Source organism: Callospermophilus lateralis, chromosome 1 (genome assembly GCF_048772815.1).
Source record: "Callospermophilus lateralis isolate mCalLat2 chromosome 1, mCalLat2.hap1, whole genome shotgun sequence".
Lineage (NCBI taxonomy): Eukaryota > Metazoa > Chordata > Mammalia > Rodentia > Sciuridae > Callospermophilus > Callospermophilus lateralis.
The window spans coordinates 137,393,387-137,415,286 of NC_135305.1; the positions used below are offsets into that span (position 1 = coordinate 137,393,387).

General features: G+C 50.0%; 3 protein-coding genes and 1 non-coding gene across 8 annotated transcripts in view; 1 reads left to right on the top strand and 3 right to left on the bottom strand.

The window, feature by feature from the left end:
* Positions 1 to 3,371: 3,371 nt before the first annotated feature.
* On the bottom strand, positions 3,372 to 11,112 carry Ranbp1 (RAN binding protein 1). Its single transcript, XM_076856472.1, has 6 exons — positions 10,949 to 11,112; positions 9,510 to 9,646; positions 6,966 to 7,123; positions 5,071 to 5,199; positions 4,295 to 4,360; positions 3,372 to 3,782 (listed from the first exon to the last, which is right to left on the bottom strand). Exons 1-6 carry the CDS (start codon positions 10,961 to 10,963, stop codon positions 3,667 to 3,669), a joined length of 621 nt encoding a protein of 206 aa, XP_076712587.1. The 5' UTR covers positions 10,964 to 11,112; the 3' UTR covers positions 3,372 to 3,666.
* On the bottom strand, positions 4,138 to 4,262 carry LOC143384326 (small nucleolar RNA SNORA77). Its single transcript, XR_013089291.1, has one exon. It is a non-coding gene; the product is annotated as a small nucleolar RNA SNORA77 (small nucleolar RNA).
* Positions 11,113 to 11,414: 302 nt separating the features above from the next.
* On the top strand, positions 11,415 to 16,507 carry Trmt2a (tRNA methyltransferase 2A). 2 transcript variants are annotated; one of them, XM_076856262.1, is made up of 12 exons: positions 11,415 to 11,716; positions 11,977 to 12,530; positions 12,750 to 12,876; positions 13,227 to 13,408; positions 13,619 to 13,733; positions 13,819 to 13,934; positions 14,012 to 14,123; positions 14,945 to 15,067; positions 15,245 to 15,320; positions 15,593 to 15,709; positions 15,803 to 15,899; positions 16,014 to 16,507. In XM_076856262.1, the coding sequence occupies exons 1-12, from the start codon at positions 11,693 to 11,695 to the stop codon at positions 16,243 to 16,245; spliced, it is 1,875 nt and encodes a 624-aa protein (XP_076712377.1). In that variant the 5' UTR covers positions 11,415 to 11,692; the 3' UTR covers positions 16,246 to 16,507. The 2 variants fall into 2 exon arrangements, with proteins under 2 accessions (XP_076712377.1, XP_076712463.1); XM_076856348.1 differs by having other exon boundaries at positions 12,768 to 12,876.
* A 579-nt stretch (positions 16,508 to 17,086) lies between these two features.
* Dgcr8 (DGCR8 microprocessor complex subunit) overlaps positions 17,087 to 21,900 on the bottom strand; it is a 39,169-nt gene continuing 34,355 nt past the window's right edge. For all 4 annotated transcript variants that reach the window (XM_076855991.1, XM_076856103.1, XM_076856162.1 and 1 more), the window contains 3 exons: positions 21,705 to 21,832; positions 20,102 to 20,215; positions 17,087 to 18,979 (listed from right to left, as the gene is read on the bottom strand). In XM_076855991.1, coding sequence (XP_076712106.1) covers positions 18,896 to 18,979; positions 20,102 to 20,215; positions 21,705 to 21,832 — 326 coding nt within the window. In that variant the 3' untranslated portion in view covers positions 17,087 to 18,895. The remainder of the gene's footprint in view (positions 18,980 to 20,101; positions 20,216 to 21,704; positions 21,833 to 21,900) is intronic.

A 21,900-nucleotide genomic window follows, 5' to 3' on the forward strand; every position in this document is an offset into this window, starting at 1 on the left:
AAACCTCTTACAGCGCCCACCCCCCCAATGTGGGGATCCTAGAAGGGTCCTCATCCTATAGCCAAGACCCAGCACCCAGCAGCTACCTCCTCCCTGTCACACTATCTCAAACCTGGGATCTTTGCCTTGTTAGTCTTATGAAGCACCTAACAAGCTCCTCAGGGAAGATCTGGCCCGAGGAGGACCAGGGGCCTTAATGCAGCTAGCTATCCAACAGAAATGATTTCTCCTAAACTTCTGTTCTGCAGGATGTTCCACTCCAGAAGGCCCAGTAGAGGGGAAGGGGGAAGGTTCTCCCAGCACTAATGGGGACTACAATGAGATAGAGGGATCCCTGCACACTGGTGAGCAAAGACCTGATACCACCTCACCCCAGTTCTCAGGTGGTCTCAAAAGGAACTTCAGGGATAGGAACACATCTCAGAAGAGCAACTCAACCCATGACTTTACCTGTTTCTGCCCTTCTGTACTCAGAATACAGAAAGCTCAGACCCTGCCCTCCATTAGGAATGGCCCCAACCTCACAGTAACTTCTTATGTGACACACCTATATCACACCAGGCCCTGTAGGTCCAGGTCTGACTCCACACCCACTCTGTATACAGGGTGCCAAGGACAGTCATCTCCCCCCATGGCTGGAGAGCCCTGAAGAAAAATGTCAAACATGTCATGGGGAGAAACAGGTTTGGATCTCTTATTAACACAGATAAGCGGGCAGAGAGGGGTCCAGAGGGGTCCCAGTGAGGTAAGCCTCAGTACTTACTCCACCTGCAGGGCCAGACAAGCAATGGGGCCAGCAGTGGGGAAGCTGGGGCACCATGAGGATGAAAGAGGCCTCACTCACTAGTGTTGCTCCTCAACTTGCTTCATTTTCCCTGTCCTCCAAGGGACAGGGACAGGAAAAACGAAGCAAGTAGGTGCTCCCTCAGTCAACCCAGCACACAGACCTGAGATGTAAGGCTATCTATACCCCTTAATCAGCAGTTTTGCTTTCAATAGTTTCAGTTATCTGCAACCCAAAAATTATTAAATGGAAAATTGAATAAACAATGAATTTTAAATAACTTTATTTTTTTAAATATGGTGCTGAGGATTGAATCCAGTGCCTCACACATGTGAGGCAATCACTTGGCCACTGAGCCACAATCCCAGCCCACAATTTGAGTTTTATATTGTGTGTTTAGACTAAAATGAAATTTTGTACCATCCTGCTCCAAACAGCTTATGTGAATTATCCCTTCACCCAACATATCCACACTGTATCTACTACCCTAATCATTTGACACTTAGTAGCCTTCTAAGTTATAAGATCAGCTGCCCTAGCATTGTAATGCTTATGTTCAAGTAACCTTTATTTAATAATAGCCCCAAAGCAAAATAGTAGTAATGCTGGCAATTTGGATATGTTAAAGAGAAGCTGTGAAGTTCTTCCTGTAAATGAAAAGGTGAGTTTTCCACTTAATTAGGAAAGGAAAAAAATGTTGCTAAGATATTTAGTACAATAATTTCAACATTACATTCACTATTACCATTTAATCTTCTTCCATTGTTAATCTTTTACTATGCCTAACTTTAACATAAATTATGTGTGTATGTATATTTATATATGAAATAATAGTATATTCACTAATGAGGTTTCAGGTATCCACTGGTGGGGGGAGGCAGTCTTGGCACACATCTGGAACACAGATACGCTGAATCCCTAACTTCTATTAGGACCTATATTGCTTTTGCCAAAAGATGACAACCTGGAAACATGTCAGGCTGGGCAGTATGTACCCTTACTTAGCCTACATGATGGCCAGTAGGGCTGATGCTGACTCAGTCCCCTGCATGTCTCCCTTTGAGCAGAACTTCCTATAGTGTCACAAGCTATTTCCTTCAATGCACCCCATGATACAACCTGAGCAGAGGATGGTAGTGTCCCCCATCCATTCTGAAGAGTCTTTCTGCTGCCAGAAACACCGTTTGGAAACACTTCTCCCATCCCTAGATGAAGGAATTTAGCTGGAGGATTATTGGAACCCAAAGCGAAGACAATGGTAAACATTCATTCTATCCCAGCGAAGGGCTTTCTTCAAGGAAAATCAAGTCATGGTATGCAACATTATCTGACTCCTGCGCCTGTGAGGCTTCAAGGAAATGTAAACAGCAAAGTGAGGTTCCACCTATGATTTACAGCATCACAATTCTACTGCTATAGGACTTAATGGTCACTGTGTGCAATCCTCAACTCCTCCTGGGGTAGAGCCCCACCAAGCCACTACCAATGTGCTGGAGGTAATTCGCAAGGTTCCCAGCAGACAAGAGATAGCCTGTGCAGTCTTTGTGTGAGTTTTTATAATAAGAGCAGCTGATTCCCGCAGGAATTAGGAACTGTGTTTAAACAGGACATACACTCACCAAGCAGGACCAGGCACTCAGGAAGTTCAGACAGAACAGCCAGTAGGAGCCACCACTGACAGATGGAGAGATTAAGGAGCAACAGCAGAAGTGTGGCAGATGCCCACACTTTACCCTGGTAGATGTTAAGGGCAAATTGCCACAAGTCATGATTGAGTCCGTCTTGTGGCCCATCTGGGGTCAGGTCCTTGCTCAATCCTGCCCTATGGTGGGGAGGGCTGGCACAACTCCTCAGAGCCTTGTCTCTTGGTCACCTTAGACACATGACAGTCAGAACATGCTTTAAAAAGCCTCTTGTACATGAAACCCTTTCTCCCCTTAAGAAAATGTCTGCAAAGAACATGTTTTGCTATACCAAACCCCAAAGAGCATGCTTGAAAACACCTCTTATTTAAAGCTACTGCAGATGCTCACAATTCAAACAAGGCTGAATTTAGATTTCAAGTCCAGGAGGTCCAGAGTTGAGATAGTTTGCTCCAAGTCGTGAGTTATCTGTCAGGGTTTCCCACAGGAGGGATATAGGACTAAGCCCCACTTGGCAAGGACTATGCCCACCACTCTGCCTACAGGGGCCAACTAGAACCAAATGCATACATACACACACATACATACACACACTGTGCCTACCTATCTCCTCACCACAGTGCAACAACACTTGTTCAGGCCTAAAGAAGTGGCAGAACACACCTCAGCCCCATGCACCAGCCCCTGTTCCAGTACGGGCTGACACATCATGCCTCCAGTGGCCAACAGCAGCTCAAGTTCTCCAAGACCCACAAGACCCACAACCTCAGCAAGGCAAGGAGTCTTCCAAGATACAACCTGTGGCAACATCAAGACCCACCATCACAGTCACAGGCAGATCTGAACATGCATACTCAAAAGGGCTCAGGCAGGCACCCCCAGGAGCTAGCCAGGACCAACAGTGCTCACAGTACTGTTCACACACATGCAGTCCTACCATCTGGTCCAGGTTTCAAATGCATTTTTTATTCACTATTTTTGATGACTATAAATAAGTGTTTCCACTATGGAAAAGAAAGTTAGCACAGTACATTTTCATGACTGGGGAATGGATTTTCTCAAGTCATCTTCAATAAGGTAAAAACTTAAGGAAAAAAAACCTGAATGTTGGAATTCAGTTCTTTATATAAAGTCCTTATGAAAACATAACAGAATAAAAATAAACCCAAAAGGAAGGGCAGGGCAAAATTAAAAAAAAGAAAAAGAAGAAAAAGAAAGAGGAAAAGAAATTAAGACGACTCATTGCTTCTCCGATTTCTCCTCGGTCTCCTCTCCAGGTTCCTTATTCTCCTCCTTCACAGAAAGAGCTTCCAGCTTTTCGGTCACTTTTTCAGCATTATCATTTTTGCCCAGTCCTACCAAAAAGGAGAGCACAGTAAGAAAACAGAAGTCCAGATCATGCTGCCTCCTCACCAGGCCCAGAGCACAGGGGATACTTCATCCTTGAGCACTGCCCACTAATCTCCCAGCTGAGCCCAGAGAAAACACTGCTGGCCACTCTTACTGGGCTGCTCAGTGACATCTGGTCACTTACTACCACAGCCACCATCTGCCCCTAAGAACCAGGAGATCAAGTCCTACAAAGAGAAAATGAGGATGATTCTCAAATCACCTGGTAGGTTCCATACATTATGACTTAACTGCCCACCTGGACCCCACTGATGTGAGCCATGATGATGAACATGAACTCAGGAGGCCCCCCCAGGAAGCACCTGTGTCCCCAGGCAGCTGCACTGTCCCTGACAGATTCAGGCAGCCACAGCTCCTGGAATGTTTTTTTAGCAGACTGAAAAAGCACCCGCCTGGGACTGCAGCTGGGTGCAGAGTGAGTCTGCAAGGAACCCCCCACCCAGGGGCATAGTGTCACCTTTCTTTTCTCTCTCTTCAATCGCTTTTCTGCATTCTTCAAACTTTGTTTTGAATTTTTGTGCATCTGTGGAAAGAAGAGAGATAAATTCCTAAGAGCCCAAGTGTGGAAAGGACATATCCTAGAGGGTCTGAAAGACCAGGATTCCCAAAGGGCTCTTGTCCTATGCAATTTTTAACCTAAGGATGGGCTGGGCCATCTCCCTTCATCTGACTGTGACAATTCATACAACGAAGGAGGCAGTGAACTCTTTTCCAAGGACTATTCTCTACAACCATCCTCCCCATCTGACAAGGGCCCATAAAGTGCACCAGGGACTGGGAGCCACACAGTGTTGGAGGGACAGCCCCACTCCACCAAACCATCAACTACTGGGGTGCTGCACATGGCAACCACTAACTCCTCAGCTTTCACAAATCCACAAAAAAACCCTAAGCAGAAGAGAGGTCAGCCTAGATCTACAGACCTCTGTATGGTCTCTGCAGGTTGTTGGTATCCAGGTAACATCACTGTACCTAGCCTCAGGGAGCCATAAACCTGGCAAAAGCACCAATGGGAATTGGAGCTTGAGGAGCAAACTAAGTGCTAGATCTGGGACTGCACCATGGACACTTGCTCAGCAGTAGCACCTAAGAGGAAACACCCTGCACAGCCCCCAAATAGCATGCCAAAACTCTCCAACGAACATTCCCAGTCACTGTCACCTTTTCTCCAAAAGCAACACTGCACTGCAATGCTATAGTCAATAGGTCTCCAGGGTACCCCTTTCCACTTACTCTCAGCGTTTAGGAAGCGGATGGCGAGCAGCTCTGGCTTAGGGTACTCATCAGCAAAGTCAGCATGGGTGTTCCAAACCCAGGCACGGTCGCTGCCGGCGTTTGGCTTCAGTTCCATCGTTGGCGTGACTTGGAAGAGAGAAGCCTATGAGGCTGATGGGGACTACCTAGGAAAGCTCACAAACCCTTCGGCCAAAAAGAGTTCTGCTAGTGAAACTGAAAGACTCATTTCAGGCAACATAGAAAATTTGGGGTCTGAGAATCGGGCCCAGACAAAATCCCACAGGGTTTACATTTCACCCAAACCTCTTTGAAAACAGTCCATATTCACTTAAAACCATCCACATTTAGGACAATCCTAAATGTGGGAAGGCACCCGCTCCCTGACCATGAGGATATTTCTGAGGGTTTCCTGAACTATCTTAAGACCACTCAGCACAGATGACCCTACCTCCAGAAAAGTGGACATGGGTAAAGCAAGCTTCAGTTTTGATTCCAGTGTGACTACTCACACCAAGCCCGTTGGTAGTAGCCCCCCCAGTGTTGTAGTCCCAAGGCCTAAAGTCAGACATCAGGGCAAAGTCAAGGGAGCCAGCCCTTCCTAATGGCATTCAATCTGGCTGACTGGAAGGTGGGGGTCAATGGAAGGGAAGAAATCCAGAAACAGGACTTTCATCCAGGACACATAATCAGGCCAGCATGACCACTCCATGTTCTATCATTTAAGATGACCACTGAGGAATGAGAACAGTTGATATCAGAGTCCCATACAAATGCTTCTAAGTCATGAAGACAGGGCAATGGCCTAGAATAAACATGCTTATCCTGAACCCATTAGGCCCATGCAAACTTGAGGGGAGAAGAAGGGAGACAGGTCCCACAGCCAATCAGGGAGCGTCCCCTAAAGAGAGCCTCTTGTCTACAGGTGTCTTGTAGACACCTTGTCCCTGGTATCTCCGCCCAGTCAATGACCCCTGTGCCTCTGGCAGAAGTCTCCAGGGACTCCAGGTGGGTCCATGACCCCAGTCACAGCCACACCTACAAATCAGTGTAAACTAGAGCTCAGAGATCTCATCCACTGCAGCCCAACATAATAGTCTCCAGGCCTCCTGTACATTCTACACATCCATACCTCCTCCACACCCCTCTTGGATGCCTGGCCTACACTCACAACCATCCTCCCCACTTGACAAGGGCCCATAAAATGCACCAGACACTGGAAGCCACACAGATAGCTCTGGAAAATACAGACTCAGCACTAGGAGGTCTACCAAGGGATGGTCCAGGACACATGTGCTTCTCAACACAGCACCCACCAAGAGGAGCATGAATTGTTTCTGCATGGCAGCCAGCAGACAAAAACAGTAGGGACACCCTCCCATTCATTCCATGTCCCAAGACTGGCCTGGTGCTCTGCATCCATCCTATCAGGACCCATCTAATTAAACCTCACATCCCATGTTCTCTAAGCTTCATTGTAGCTCATAGTTAAAAGGCACATTTGAAAGACTTTTTTTTTTTTCCTTCCCAGCCCTGGGGGTTGAACCCAGGGCCTTGCACATGCTAGGCCAAGTGTTCTACCACTGAACTACATGCTCATCCCTTTCTATAATTTTACTTCAAGACAGGGCCTTGCTAAAATGCCCAGGCTGGCCTAGAATGTGCAATCCTCTACCTCTACCTCCCTAGTAGCTGGTACTATAGGCATGTACCACTGAGCCCAAAAGAAAGGTATACTTCATATCTTAAATTCAAACAACACAAACATGCACTCCATGTAACAACACATTCCCAGGTTCCAAGTCAGGCCTAAAAAAACCTTCCTGTTGTTCCCAAGTCAATCTAACATAGCTTAGGGGCTGAGAATAAAAAAACAACCTTAAGAGGCCACCTACTATAGTGGTTGGCGCATATCTTCAGGGTCTTGTCCCTCCTCATGAGAAGGCGGATGGTTCCTTTCTCCTTATGTTTCAGGAGCTTGACATCACCAGTGCCTCGTTCCTTCCATTCTGGAAGATCATTCTCTGAAGCAAATCGAAATAGCTTTGCTCGCCTGTTAAGAAAAGCCATTAAGTGAGTGCTAAACACAGCACAGCTATGTGCCACTGGATCCCGTGTTTCTATAAACACTCTTTCCCTCCTTTGAGCTCAAGTAACCACTAGGCACCCAGTACCACCCAAAAGAGCAGCACAGCCAACAAATTACAGGCCACTTTAATTTCACAGCCAAAATGAAAAAATATGTAAACAGTTTCAACACTTTCCCCAGCAAAAACATATGACCCCCTCAAAGGGAAAAAGTAAAGAAGCCCTCAGTAGGCTGAGCCTACCATAGCATCCCATGGCCACACAGAGGTCTTTCTCAGGCCCAAGTCTTCCCAGAGATAAATTTGCTCGTGTGCCCTCAACCCAGAGGACCAGGACATGAATCTCCTGTCAAGGAGCAGTACTTCACATACAGGGGCACCCAGGATCCAGCAGTAAATCAATAGTTCTGTCCTGAGGGCTCAGGTTAGCATCCTCCCTCTGCCTCCCCAGTTCTGCCTGTCTCTCTTCTACCAAAGACTCTACCCTCATCCAACCTCAATTCAGTCAAGGGATACCATGTTCTCACAAGATTACCTAACAGGCCAGGCACAGTGGGTGGCGCATGCCTGTAATCCCAGAGGCTTGAGAGGCTGAGAAAGGAGAATGGGGAGTTCAAAGCCAGCCTCAGCAAAGGCAAGGTGCTAAGCAACTCAGTGAGACCCTATCTCTAAATAAAATACAAAATAGGGCCAGGGATGTCAGTGGTTGAGTGCCCTCAAGTTCGATCCCTTACCAAAAAACAAAACAAGATTACTTAACAGGAAACCCAAAGATCCAGATGAAAAGGCCCAATCAACTGGCCTCATGTCTGAGAGCAAGTGACCCTGCCCAAGATAGCAACACTTCTCAACCCATGGCAGGTAAGCAGGTGACAAGTATCATGTCACTTCAAGTATGAGCTACTCCCCACCTGGGGCTACAGCAATCCCAAGGTAGAACAGAGACCAGTGATCCAGTATCTTTAGGAAAATGCCCACCACCCTCTAGGACCGAAAGGGCGCCTGTAGCTTTCTTTGCCCATGCTTCCTTCTCCAGCCCCATTCCCTGGAAGAATGGCTTGGGATGGAATTTTCTCATCTTCCTTCGTCCACCTCAGAATAGCCAAACCTGGTATCTTGGATCTACCTGAAGTGGGTGGAGACTAGAGGGCACAAATTTGCACAAGGAATAAACTAAAACCTTACTTTCACTGAAGTGTAACTGAATTTAATATCTCAGGCAATTCTGGGCGTAAGCTATGATCTCTGTAGTTCTGTGATGTAGTCACAAAACACAAAGCTCATACCTAGCGGTACTTCAAAACCTCCCAACCACTGCGTGTGTACACTACTTTTTAAAAAGTAACCCTGAGCCAGGCATGGTGGTGCATACTTGTCTGAGGACTGCAAATTCAAGACCAGCCTGGGTTACTTGGGTAAGACCTCGTTTTAAAATCTTGTCTCAAAAAGTTAAAAGAGGTACAGATGTAGCTCAGTGGTAGAGTATTCTGGGTTCAATTTCCAGACAACCAAAAAGTAATTAAATACATACACACACTACACACATACACACACACGCGCACACACACACACAAATAAACCTCATAAATAAAGCTATCCATTTTCACTTGTAATTCCAAGAGTTATTTTGTACATGAAAAGAGTCGGGAATTCCCAAAATTTCAGACTGCCAAAGTTTGTACTTGTTTAAATGTGCCCTAAACATTTGTTGAAAATTTAATTCAGCTTAACATAATGCTAGGCAGGTGCTCTACCACCAAGTTATATCTTAACATAATGCTGGGAAAGGGGCACTACCATTGAATTACATCTCCCCCTACTTCTATTCTTTGCAAATGGTCCACTCTTTGGTATTCTGATATGGCAACAGAAAAAAGGTAAGACACAACTTTATGCTGCAAAAACAATTAAGACTTCCAGCTCCACCAAGGGAAGGAAACTGGATTGCTGGAGGTGAGATGGCAAGTAAGGACAGCTAGGGAACCCAGGGAAGGGTCCTGGTGGTCCTAGTGTGGTACAAGAAAAAACATCTTCAAAAACTATACCAATAGAAAATTACCAGAGTTTAGCCCAACCCCAGTAAATCAATAAAAAGCTTATGTATGCCTTTGTTCAAAGAGCAGCCTGTCCCTCCATAGATCAGGTCTTCTCCTTTCAGTTGAAAGTAAATTAAATCCTTGCATGTGTGTGCTCATATTTTGTTTCATCTCATTTTTTATTGTCAACAGAACCTATCTCTGGTAACACTTCAAATAGCCACAATCAAGCCAAGCCAAGATGTGATGCTCACAAAAATCATAACTTCCACATTACCAAAGATAACTTTCCCTCCAGTGACATGAACATACTTACATCTTAAAAAGTTCCTCTTCATCTTCCTCCAGCGTTTTAATTTCTTGCTCAGGGAGCGAAACTATAGGCTCAAACTGGGGGTCGTGATTGGACTCATCTGCATTCTCAGTAGAGGTATCATGGTCCTGATGAGGGTCCTGTGCAGGAAGATGCAAAGAAGTGATGCTGCAGGCTGGAGAACCTGGCCCACAGCAGGCATCCCCAATAGTGAATGGCATCCGGAAAACAAGGACAGGCCTCACCCCAAATCAGAATTTAAGCTCACAGACTTTCACATCAGCAAAAATGTGCATTTACATCCAACTCCACAAAATCACAGCACTAAGTGTGCAGCAAGACACTGGATTTCAGCACCCCTCCCCCAGATCCACAAACATCAATCAGAACCATGCAGACTGTCTGTGGCTCCTTGAGGAGTAGCCTAGGAGAAACTCCCTCAACTCTTTGAGCCCCAGTTTCCTCACCGGTAAAATGAAGATAATGATACCTGCCATGTGAAGATCAAAAGACACAATGACGAACTCAGTAAATGTTAGCCTTATGGCAAAATGCAAATCTAAGAGTTTTCACTAAGGGATATCCATGCATGCTCTTACTACAATGACAAAAGATTGCTCTAGACTACTAGTATTTACACGGAATTCACAATTCTGCCAAAAATTTTATCATGGCTTGGAAAATTAAGTTGATAGGTTTCTAAGAAAATCACAAGTCAAAGTCATAAGGGTCTGAACCAACTCAAAGATTTATAGCGCACAAATTATCACATTTAAGTTTAAGTTTTACAAAACACATGCCTGGACGATACAGAAAAAACCCCAGACTCACTACTAGACTCAAACAGGAAAAGAAAACATAAGCCCTTCGCTGTTCTTCCTTTGGTTTCACAGCACTGCGGCTCCGCTGCGGCCGGCATCCGACCAGACACTAGCAGCCAACAAAGCCGCCCCCGCCCTGGGTCGGCGTGTCCACGACCCGTCCCCCTCGTTGGAACACGAGCTTCCGCCACGGAGGCCGGCGGCGGTTCCAGACCTAAGGACCGAATGAATGAATTGCTGCGTGGGCGACGGGATGGAAGAATACTGTCCCGATGGAAAGCCCACCAATGGGCCGAGCCGGAGGAAACCGGTCTCCTGCCCCTATCCCGGGCAACCAGGACCGCCTTTCGTGGCAATGGCTTTTTCCCGGCCCACCCCAAGGTCACGCGAGCGCCCTCCAGCCCGCGCGAACCAAGCTTACGCCCCCAGATCCCGCTAGCCTTGATTCCACAGGCCTCGAGGCCCCAGGCCCCGCGCGCTCCGGCCCCTAGCTCCACAAGCCCCGAACCCACAGGCCGGCGGGGGTTGGTGGCGGAGGCACGGGCCGCCCACGTGGCCGCCGATAGCGGCCCCAGCCCCCTGGCCCCCGCCCTCCCAGTCCCCGCCTGGGCCAGGCCGCACCTGGGCGGCCGCCATGGGAACGCGGCGGCGGCGGCAGCTCGACTAGTTCGGTCTTCACTGACTCCGAGGCCTCTAGGCGACTAATCGTAGCTTCTTTCCTCCGCGTCTGGCGCCGGCGCCTCCCGCCTGCCCGCTCTTCCCTCCGCCCCGCGACCCGAACCCTAACCCCTGACCCCGGCGGCGGGAAACGCGACGCGATTCAAAACCAGTGCAGCTTTATTGGCGCAGGAAGCGGACACTCATTGTCCCGCCCACCCTGTGCTTCCCGCCAAAACGCCCGCGGCGCATGCCCAGCCAGCCAGTCAGCCAGAGCAGCGCGCTCTCCCGACTGCCCCCGCGCACATTTCCGTCCACCGGCCGCGCGCGCGCTCTGGCGCTGGTGAAAGGGACTGGTTTGAGGATCTGACATGGCGCGTTTTGATGTCATCACCGGAAGCCAAGACCATAGAGAAGCGCGGCCCCGGAGATACGCGCTCTCGGATTGGAGAGTGGCTGGCGAAGCGAGCAGCTGCCACGGGCCCCTGGTGGGCTGGCGGGTGGTGCAGCCCTGTGCCCAAAACGAGGCTCTGAATACCGGAGGTTCGATCCCCGACATACCTCTCCGCCCCCCACTGGGCAGAGCTGGAGAGTTGGCCTCGCGACGTCGCACCTGCCTTCTGAGCACCTTTAGTGTGACAGGCCCAAGATTGGGCGCCAAGGCGGCCCTCGTGTGGCGCCCACTCCAGGCAGCTGACTGTCCCGACGATGAGTGAGAAGCCGAGCAACGAAGTAAAATGAAGGGAGACGCGGGCGGAGATGCGGAGGAGTTGGGGTGGGGTAGGAATCCCCTGGAAGAAGAGGTGGGATAAAAAGGTGACACGGGGTAGGGTAGGAGATGGTAGTGGGCTCAGGAGGATAGAAAGGAGAAGCCTGTTGGGGTGCGGCTAGGTGCAGGTGGGCTGAGGGCCTGGGTGTTGGAAAACGGATCCTGGGGAAGGGGATGTCAGGCCCCGAGATCTGGTTCTCAGTCTGGCTGTTTGTCCACACAGGCCTCAGAGCCCATGGAGGTCTGCAGCCAGCGATGCAGCAATGTCCTGGACAGCCCTGAAGCCCCAGTACCCCGAGAGAAGCAGGAGGAGAAAGACGGGCCTAGGACTGCTGCAGGCTCTGGTCCTCAACCTGGGCTTTACAATTACATCAGGGATGACTTGTTCACCTCAGAGATCTTCAAGCTAGAGCTGCAGAATGTGCCTCGACATGCCAGCTTCAGCGATGTCCGACGTTTTTTGGGCCGCTTTGGCCTGCAGCCCCATAAAACAAAACTCTTTGGGCAACCACCCTGTGCCTTTGTGACCTTTCGCAGTGCTGCTGAGCGGGACAAGGCCCTTCGGGTGCTACATGGAGCCCTCTGGAAAGGCCGCCCACTCAGCGTGCGCCTGGCCCGCCCCAAGGCGGACCCCATGGCCAGGAAGAGGCAGCAAGAGGGTGAGCCACCAGCAATGCGAGTTGCTGATGTGGTGACCCCTCTTTGGACAGTGCCCTATGCTGAGCAGCTGGAGCGAAAGCGGCTGGAGTGTGAGCAGGTGCTGCAAAGGCTTGCCAAGTGAGTTTGGGGCAGGATACTCTCAACACCAGAACTCAACTCTGCTGCCTGCTCTATGAGGGATATACACCATGGGATCTGAGCTGTCAGGGTGGTGGCCAGTAAGTCTCCTGTGATTATCAGTGGCAATAGTGAGGTCTCAAGGGAGGGACCCAGGAGCTTGGCTTTTGGAAAGTATTCCAATGTGGGTAGGGGGCAGTGGGCTGACTAAAACCACAGATCTACTTCATCCTGCAGGGAAATTGGAAACACCAATCGCACACTGCTGCCCTGGCTGCTCACACAGAGGCACAAGCACAACAAGGCCTGCTGCCCACTGGAGGGGGTCAGGCCATCACCCCAGCAGGTCAGGCGGGACTGGGATAGCCACAAGCCCCCATCCTGTGTTGGGGACAGGGATTGCAGTTCTGTGGACCAAACCCAGGGCCTCAAGCATGTTGGGCAAGCACCATATCACTGAGCAACATACACCCCAGCCCATCCTGTTTTTTTTTAAAGCTTTCTTTTTGCTCTTCTCTCTCTTCCTGTTTTGTTTCTTCCTGGTTTCTTTGGTTTCATCATGTGACCAGTAGTTGTCTTGTTTTTCAACTGCCAGACTCTGGGGAAGTTGGGGTATTGCTCTTGCTGCTGTGTTACACAAGTGCTGGATAGCCAGGGTAAGGTCTGGCTCCTTCTTTCTGCCTTCTCTCCCCACAGACTGAGTATCGTAATAAGTGTGAGTTTCTGGTTGGCATTGGGGTGGATGGGGAAGATAACACTGTTGGCTGCCGACTTGGCAAATACAAGGGTGGGACGTGTGCTGTAGCAGCCCCCTTTGACACAGTGCATATCCCTGAAGCCACGAAACGGGTGGTGAAATCCTTCCAGGAATTCATACGGTGAGATTCTGGGACTGGGCCCCTGGGAAGTCCTGAGAGCACCTGGGAGCAGAGGGTGTGGGTCCTCCCCAGGGTTCTGGAGTGCCTGCTGTTGGGAAACATGAGGAGAGGGTGAGGGGAGAGATGACCAGAGGGAGAAAGCAGGAATGCTGTCCCTCTGGTCTTGGTTGGCAAACTTTGGGTACTTATGGCTGTTCATGGCTCCCACAGGTCCACCCCATACTCTGCATATGACCCTGAGACATATACAGGCCACTGGAAGCAGCTGACTGTTCGCACCAGCCGCCGCGGCCAGGCCATGGCCATTGCCTACTTCCACCCCCAGGTCTCAGGAGGGTGGCTCTGGTGGGGGAGGGTCTCTGAGAGTGGCCGTGGCACAACCTGATGGGGCTTTGAATCACCTACTGTAGAAATTGAGCCATGAGGAACTGGCAGGGCTGAAGGCCTCCCTGGTACAACATTTCATGGAGGGACCAGGAAGGACCAGCGGGGTGACCTGTCTTTACTTCGTGGAGGAGGGACAGCGGTGAGGAGCCCAGGTGGGAACAGGAGGGAAGCTTGCAGGAGCGGGTGACCCTGATACACCTGCCTCTCCACACACAGAAAGACTCCCAGCCAGGAGAGCCTACTCCTGGAGCATGTGGCTGGGGACCGGTGTATTCAGGAGGACCTGCTTGGGCTGACCTTCCAGATCTCTCCTCATGCCTTTTTCCAGGTAGGTGTGACACAAGGACATAAGAATGGGAGGCCTGACACAACATCAAAGCATGTTGGAGACAATGTGGACTAGATGGCAACAAAAAACTAGCTAGTCTTGCAGATATCTGTGGAAAGCATCTAGGTGGGAGAGCCACAGGAAGACTGGGATGGGAGAGTGGTTGTTAGTTCCTGATTCGATACTTGTAACAACCCATAGATATACGTGGTGATGGCCCTTCTCATCACAGAGAGGTTGAGAAACAGGCACATTTTACCACCATAGGACACTACCCAGGCCTTGGCAAGGAGGAGGCCTCATTGGTCTTTGGGCTAGAGAATAGCTATTGGAGAGACCTTTTAGGAGGTATGGAGACTTAGAATAGGTAAAGACCCTATTTTGTAGTCAGGCTTGGCAGGACCTGCTGGAAGACCAGAGGTGGGGCTGGGAGATAAGAGTCAGGGACTCTAGGGCTCTTTTGTGAATTCCCATGGGAGGTAGATGTACGCTCTACTGGCATGGCGAAGGAAGCCATTGGAGGCTATAGTCTGGGGAGCTGGATGAGGTTGAGAGGGCCATACAAATCCATTAATTAGAGAAATGCTTCTTATAATTGGGGGTGTGGTTAGGGTTGTGCACATTGGCACAAATTTGGTTTTTAAAGTCAAAAGAGACTGGGTAAGATTATTGGCATGATGCCAGCGTGTCTCTGAGACCCTGAAAGTCTCAGCAGGATGAAGCTGGGAACTTAGGTGCGTGGGGTGGCAGTCCTGCCTCTGGGGTCAGGGACTGCCCCAGGAGGGGAGGCCTGCACTGAGTGTGCCATGGCCACCTTCCAGGTGAACACACCTGCCGCCGAGGTGCTCTACACAGTCATCCAGGATTGGGCCCAGCTGGACAAGGAAAGTACAGTGTTGGATGTGTGCTGTGGCACTGGTACCATTGGCCTGGCCCTTGCCTGGGTAAGCCCTCCTGACCCAGCTGAGGTTGCCCTCTCATCTCTCCACCCTTCCCCATTACTCCCACTGATCTCTACAACTTGAAGGCTCAGTCCTTTCCCAGGTCCCAGACCCAGTCTGATTCAGCTGCCCACTTTGCCTCATACAGGGAGCCATCATCTGGTCCTTTTTCCATTTCAGAAGGTGAAGAGAGTCATTGGGATTGAGCTATGCCAGGAGGCTGTGGAGGATGCCCGGGTGAATGCCCATGCCAATGGTGAGAGTCTGTAGCCCATGCAGCAGGCTGGTGGTCCTGGTTATACCTCAACCATTGTACCTATAACATACTCCATGGCTCTGAGGACCTGTTGGGGGGCAGAGGGGCCCAAAAGGACCCTGTAGACCCACATGCTCCAGTTCTGAAGGTACCCAATAGGACAGAAGAAATTCTCTGGCCAGTGCTTTCCAAAGAGCCTTATGGTGCCACTCAGGGCTGGACCCATGGGGGAGATTATCCCAGGCCCACTGACAACAATGGTGCATCTTCAGAGCTAAGCAACGTTGAATTCCACTGCGGGAGGGCCGAGGACCTGGTGCCCACTCTGGTGTGCAGACTGGCCTCCCAACAACTTGTGGCCATCTTGGACCCACCGCGAGCTGGCCTGCGTGAGTGACATATACTTGGGGAGATGGCAGGTGGCCTGCCAGGCTGTGCAGTTTAAGGTCTTGGGGACCTAGCCTATATCTGTGCCTTCTCAGATTCCAAGGTGATCCTTGCCATCCGAAGAGCTGAGAACCTCAAGCGGCTCCTGTATGTCTCATGCAACCCCCGGGCAGCCATGGGCAATTTTGTGGAGTGAGTGTTAAAACTGGGATCTGGGGTGGTCCGGGGCCCAGTACTCTTCTGCCTCCCCCAGGAGTCCTTGGCTAGTCCTGTAGGACTGACTTTGGCATTCCCTTCCCACTACAGCCTCTGCAGGGCCCCATCTAACCGGGTCAAGGGCATCCCCTTCCGACCAGTCAAAGCTGTGGCCGTGGACCTGTTCCCACAAACCCCACACTGTGAGATGCTCATTCTGTTCGAGAGGGTGGAACACCCCAATAGTACAGGAGTCCTAGAGCACCAAGACCCTCTAGCCCACCCCTCACAAGAGCCCGCTAATGATACCACACTGGAAGTTGGGGCCTCCTTTTCATCCTAGGCCCTGGAAACTGCAGGGTCCAGCTCTTCCAGAACAGGGCTTATCATGGGGGCAGAAGCTAGGGGGCTTCCCACAGTCTTGCTTGTCTCAAGATGCTCAGAAGAGCAATCACAGGGCACAAGGCCTAGCTGCCTTGCCAGGACCAACATGACCATGATATGGCTCAGAAGACAGCTGGACTTCTATGGCCTGTCCATCCCTCACCCCATCCTTCTGGAACAGCCAGGCTATAAGGACCAGAATAAACAACTGCTGAATTGAGGGTGTTTGTGAAGAACTTTGGTAAACACGTACTCCTCTCTGCCCCATTCTGTGCGTGCAAAGGGACAGGGTGAGTTAAGTATCTCAACCCTATCCAAGCTGCCTGAGAATTTCTGCCCTTCATTTTAGTCTGACCCTTGAGCCTCTATGACACCCTACCAGGCCTGGGGTATCATGCTGGGGTCAATTTGCATGACTTGCCAAAGGAGCTCACCAAGGCCCTGAATAGTGCAAAGCTCGCTGTTTAATAGGATGTTAGGTTTTATGCTTGGAGAGGCAGACACACAAGACCGAGGAAGTATCAACTGGATGTTCCAGAGCATGCAAGCAGAAGGATGTCCCTGCACCTGAGGAAAAGATCCTCCTAATTGCTCCCAAAATCAACCTGGCCCTCAACCCAGGAAGAAGGCCACCTCCATACAGTGACCAAAGGCTATACATACCAGGTTGCTGCTAACCCCCTAACAAGGACAGATGTGTCTACTAGTAGGCACTGCAGCCCACAAGGGGCTGGAGTCTGGCCAATTGAGGGTCCACAATGTCATTCCACCCCATGCCCAGAATAAATAAATACCAGCCATTCCCTTTTAGAGTTTGCTTTATGTGTTCAGACCATTGAGGCTCACTCAAACAGCTGTGGCCTAGTGCACAGAAGCAGCATTGGCACAGGCCCCACAGTACAGCTGTGTGTGCGTACAGGGCTTGTGCCCATATGTAGCAGAGGGAGGACACTAGAGACCACAACTGTGTGGCAGCACCTGCTGTGGTGGCGTCTGGGACAGACCAGCCCAGTGAAGCTCACTGTCTTCTAGGCTAATGTGTGCACAAAGCTTTGGTTCACAATGGTCAATCTGGCCGTTTCAAGGGCAACAGTCATGGTCAAATGACTATTCACAGCTGCAGACAGGAGGCAAGACAGAAGCAAGTGTCTAATTACAGCAACTTGATTTTGTTTTTTGTTTTTTTTCCTCAAGGTCAACACAAAAGTCAACCTCAGTCACACAGGTGTGAGGGAGGGATACAGTGTGGGCAACTCAGATGACATTCTGTCTCTAGGACAAATGCCTTCTTGACTGCAGGGATATGGTAGGAGACATATCATGGAACATGAGGATACAGCCCAGTGCTGGGCTCTGGTGTCCAGTGAGCACATGACCCCTGAACAGGTGCTGGGGACAGGTCAATTGCTGGCCACCACCACCGGGGTCCTGAACACACACATGCTAATTCAGACAGAAACATCTACCCTCAGAGAGGCTACCCCGTGAACACAGGTGACAAGTTGAAAAGCCAGCTGGACACTGGACCTGGCTATACAGAGGAACTGCCCTTGACACCCGAGGAGGCCACTGTCACTAAAAGTTGAGTCAGCCACCGTGTATTCAGCTAGCCCTTGGCGTACTGCACTAAAGGCCCTTATTTCTTCAAAGAAGTCCGCTTGCTTAAATGCATGATTTTAAATCTACCTTCTACTCTCACTGTAAAAGTTTCTTTGCAAATGCTAAAATATCATAAAAGCTTTAAAAATTGATGGGTGGACAGATGGATTCAACTGTGCAAAAATCTTTGTAAAAAAACCTGTTGCCAGGTGCCAACAAAGGCAGGGGCCTCAGTGTCCAGGGAGGCAACTGTAGGACATTAAGACAAGATCAAAGAGTAGACCAAGCCCAGTAGCAGGCCAAGTTGATGCAGAGACTGGGTCTGGTGTCCTCACTGGCAACTTCAGTCACAAATAGAGAATAGCTACCTTGATGATTTGCCCGCAATCTCTGAAAAATAGTTCAATGCTAAAATTGTTTATTTTAAACCAAAATGGTCTGAAATATTCCTAACTCTTATAACTTTTTCAGAGAAAAAGGGAAAACACAGAAGGCAGGTGGTAAGGGACAGGGTGCCATGTGCACCTTCTAACCAGGTCCCTGCAGTGGCTCAGGGCACAGGGGCCACCTGGCATCAGGAGCCAGCCCCAGCCACAGGACTCTGCTGTCCTTACTCAACTGTCATCTGAGTATCATTTCTCGTCGGTGTGTGTTATATACTAAAATTCATGAAAACCTTCATTAAAAGCCTGTAGCAGGTGCATATGAGCAGTCTGCAGCAGTCCAAATTATCAGCTTCCACTTGGGTAATCATTTGGAATTGATCCTTAAACACATCCATTCAGGCCTGGGAGCAGCTTCCAGAGGAGAACTGCTGCTTGACCGTTGTGCTGTATAGCCATGGCTGTCCCCATGTACCAGAGCCTCTACCCTCTGGTTTGGTTCCAGACACTGGCTGCAGGGAAGATAACTAGGTTGGTGGCCTGAGGCTGCAGAGTGAGCGGTAGGTGGCTGGTATTCTCCCAGGCAGTGCTGCTGATGGCCCCTTGCCCCAGACCAGGCTGCCTCCCTCACACGTCCACAGTGCAAAGGGGTTCACCACCAGGCTGGGCTGATGCCACAATAGACATCTTAGGCTTTTTCCTAGTCTCCTCCTGGAAGAACAAAAGGTCAAGGATATGAGTGAGGTGGGCTTAGGAGAGAGGCAGGGTGAGGCCAGCAGACCAGCATCAGGAGACCCCTGGACTCCAGAGGGCACAGGTGCTTGCAGTGCTTAGCTATATGGAAGGCCTGAGGAGCAAGCTAGATTGGGACTGAAGAGGATCTCCCAGGGACACCATGTGCTATCACTTTCCTGGCAATCAGGACACATACCCAGAAGTGAAGAACTTGAGTGAGGTGACATCTTAGAAGCCAGGATTCACCCCTCCCTTTAGAGTGAGTCTCTCTCATCCCAGCTACAGGTATGGGTACTTGCAGGGGCAAAATAAGGCACAGATGGCATGGGCAATGTTTACCCTTTCCTCAGCTAGCCTCTTCATTTGCTTTGCTTGCCCAATGTCACCATGTCCTGGGCCTGTTGCCCTTGGGCCCCCAAAGTCCATTTCCCAACTAGGAGCAAGCTTGTCAGCCCTGCTAGTTTCAGGCAGACAAGGTTTAACCCCACCTGAGAGCAAAAGCAAGGCATCTCCCAGACCACAAGCAGCAGACATCTAGTCCTAAGGATTTGTACATGGGTGCAGGCAGATGCCAGAGCTGAAAGAACTGCAACCTGGAAGGACTAGGTGGGGTTGTAAATGATCACATGAACAGTGCCTGGGGACAGGGAACACCATTATCTGCCTGGGGGAGGGAGGGGGGAGCTATCCACAGTGGGTTTAGAAGCTTCACCAGGACAAAGCCCTGCCCAGGTTCAGTTTTCTGTGACCCTTTGGAGTTCCTCAGGAGACCTAAGCTGTACCATCCCTGTCATCAAACACCCAGCTCCAAATGAAAACCCAGTAAGTCCTCAGAGGCTGAGCCCTTCACCCACTAGCAGGCTGGCCTACTGATTCTCTACCTTAACTAAAAATAAAGCTATTTTACAAAAGTATGACATTGAAGCTCAAAGAAAAGCAAGTCTCATCTGGAAGGAGGATTCAGACATTTCCAGAGTGTCAGAGGTCAGGAATGGGTTCATAGTATCTAATGTTCCTCCTAGCTGCCCTAGGGATGGTATGGCTCAGTGACTGCTTACAGGAGTAAATGAGGGGACAGTAGTTGTGGATAGTGCTCACCCTCTCCTCAGCAAGTCTCTTCATTTCCTCCTGGAGCTTGCTCAGTATGTGCAGGTTGGGCTTGTTCTTCTTGGCATACTGCTGCAGCTCGATCACGCTCTTGTCAGAAGTCTCCTAGGGAATAACAAAGCCTTGCTCTTAGGGCCCATAACCTTTCCACCGCTAGCAGCAGTTTGTCTCATGATCCCTTGAGTTAGAAGCACTAGGATCTGTCAGGCACATAGCAGCCAGGAGCTGTGGCCATGCAACTACACATTGACACCTGCCTATGATTGCACCTGGCCTGCTGACAGCAGCAGAGAATGTGAAGCAGCAGTTCATAGCTCCCTGAACATGCCACCCCACTGGACAGAAAGCTACACTTCCTACAATGGGCAGAACAGGGAAGCCAGGAGCTTGCTGTGCCAGAAAGCCCTCAGAACAGTGACCAGATCATGGATGCAGCCTGTGGACATAGCACACTGCCAGCCAGATACATCCCCAGAACCGAGCTCTCTATATTCCCACAACTTGCACAGTAGGCAGAATAAGCTGTCTTGAGAGGCTATGGCCAAGGACACCAATTGTGCCTTGAGATGCCAGAGCTCCTCCTGCACTCTGTCAGCTCCCCCTGGCTGTGTCAGGCTGGGCCTACTGTCTTCCAGCTGAGAAAGGTTTCCACCCACAGCCAAAGCAATGCTTGCCTTCTTTCCCTCAGTCTTAGCCCAGGACTATGTATGCACAGCAAAGGCAAATTTAACCTACATTTGAACTTACCTAAAATGTCTACCCTGGGGTGGGAAGTATAGCTCAGTGATAGAGCGCTTGCCTAGCATAAGAGGCCCTAGGTTTGAGCACCACAGGTGGTGGGTAGGGGGGATACAAAATAATCAGATATCCTTTAGGTCATTAATGCATCCATGTAATTCTTGGACTCTGCCTTGTCATGACCAGAGCAAGGACAGGACCAAGACCATGGTCTCAAGGTTCCTGTGTTGTTCCCAGCTGCTGATTCAGTCCAAGGAAGGGTGGCATGAAGACTCAACACCACCCTCAGGGTCATCCTACCTGCAGCCACCAACCCACTACCCCTTAACTAAATGGGATTCTGACAACCCTGATGGTTTCTGTAAACATCAGGTGTAAAAATAGAAAATGTCAACACTCGCCTCCCAGTACCTCCCTCCACCCCTTAGGTTTGGGCACTGTTTTAAATTTTAAAATCTTGGCAAAAACTAAAGAAACGAAACACATGACACATACATTCTTCAGGGTGCTGGAAGTTCTGAACTAAGCACAAGAGGACACTACCCTGGGAAGGGCTGAGGGCCTGGCTCTCACAGCAATGGGGCATGGTCTACATCTTATGCCCTGGACTTGTAGCCTTGTCTCTCACTCCAGTCACCTCCCCCAAAGCCACAAAGCGAGGCTCAGCCCATGTCCCCTGAAGATGGCTTAGATGACCCCACTTCCTACCCATATGGTCACAGGCATGACACAGCAGAGAGGCAGTCATGAGCAAGAGCAGTGCTGCCAAACTGTGACCCCAGATGCAAGCTCTAGGGCATGAGGCAAAGAAGCAGGCAGAGGAATTACCCTAGGATCTGACAAGGGGTCCAGTTACCTGTTTGACCATTTTGCTGCTTTCACGACCATACATGCGAAGTAAAGACCCCCAGTTCTTGACATGTGGGTGCAGCAGCTGAAGGATTTTCTGAGACGCTAACTGTTTCCCAACTCTCTTATTCTTACCTGTTAAGAGGAAGAGCAAAGGTAAAGAGAGGGAATCTGGATGTGAAACACCCAGTGTTCACGTGGCC

What these genes read in the sequence shown, in the direction of transcription:
- Ranbp1 (XM_076856472.1), bottom strand. An exon ending in GAAGAGGAACTTTTTAAGAT is followed by an intron (nt 7,124 to 9,509) that starts GTAAGTATGTTC and finishes TTTTCTTAACAG; the next exon opens with GCGAGCAAAGCTATTTCGAT. An exon ending in CCGCTTCCTAAACGCTGAGA is followed by an intron (nt 4,361 to 5,070) that starts GTAAGTGGAAAG and finishes TTCTTTCCACAG; the next exon opens with ATGCACAAAAATTCAAAACA.
- Trmt2a (XM_076856262.1), top strand. Translation starts at nt 11,693, where the DNA reads ATGAGTGAGAAGCCGAGCAACGAA. An exon ending in TTGGCCTGGCCCTTGCCTGG is followed by an intron (nt 15,068 to 15,244) that starts GTAAGCCCTCCT and finishes TTTCCATTTCAG; the next exon opens with AAGGTGAAGAGAGTCATTGG. An exon ending in CCCACCGCGAGCTGGCCTGC is followed by an intron (nt 15,710 to 15,802) that starts GTGAGTGACATA and finishes GTGCCTTCTCAG; the next exon opens with ATTCCAAGGTGATCCTTGCC.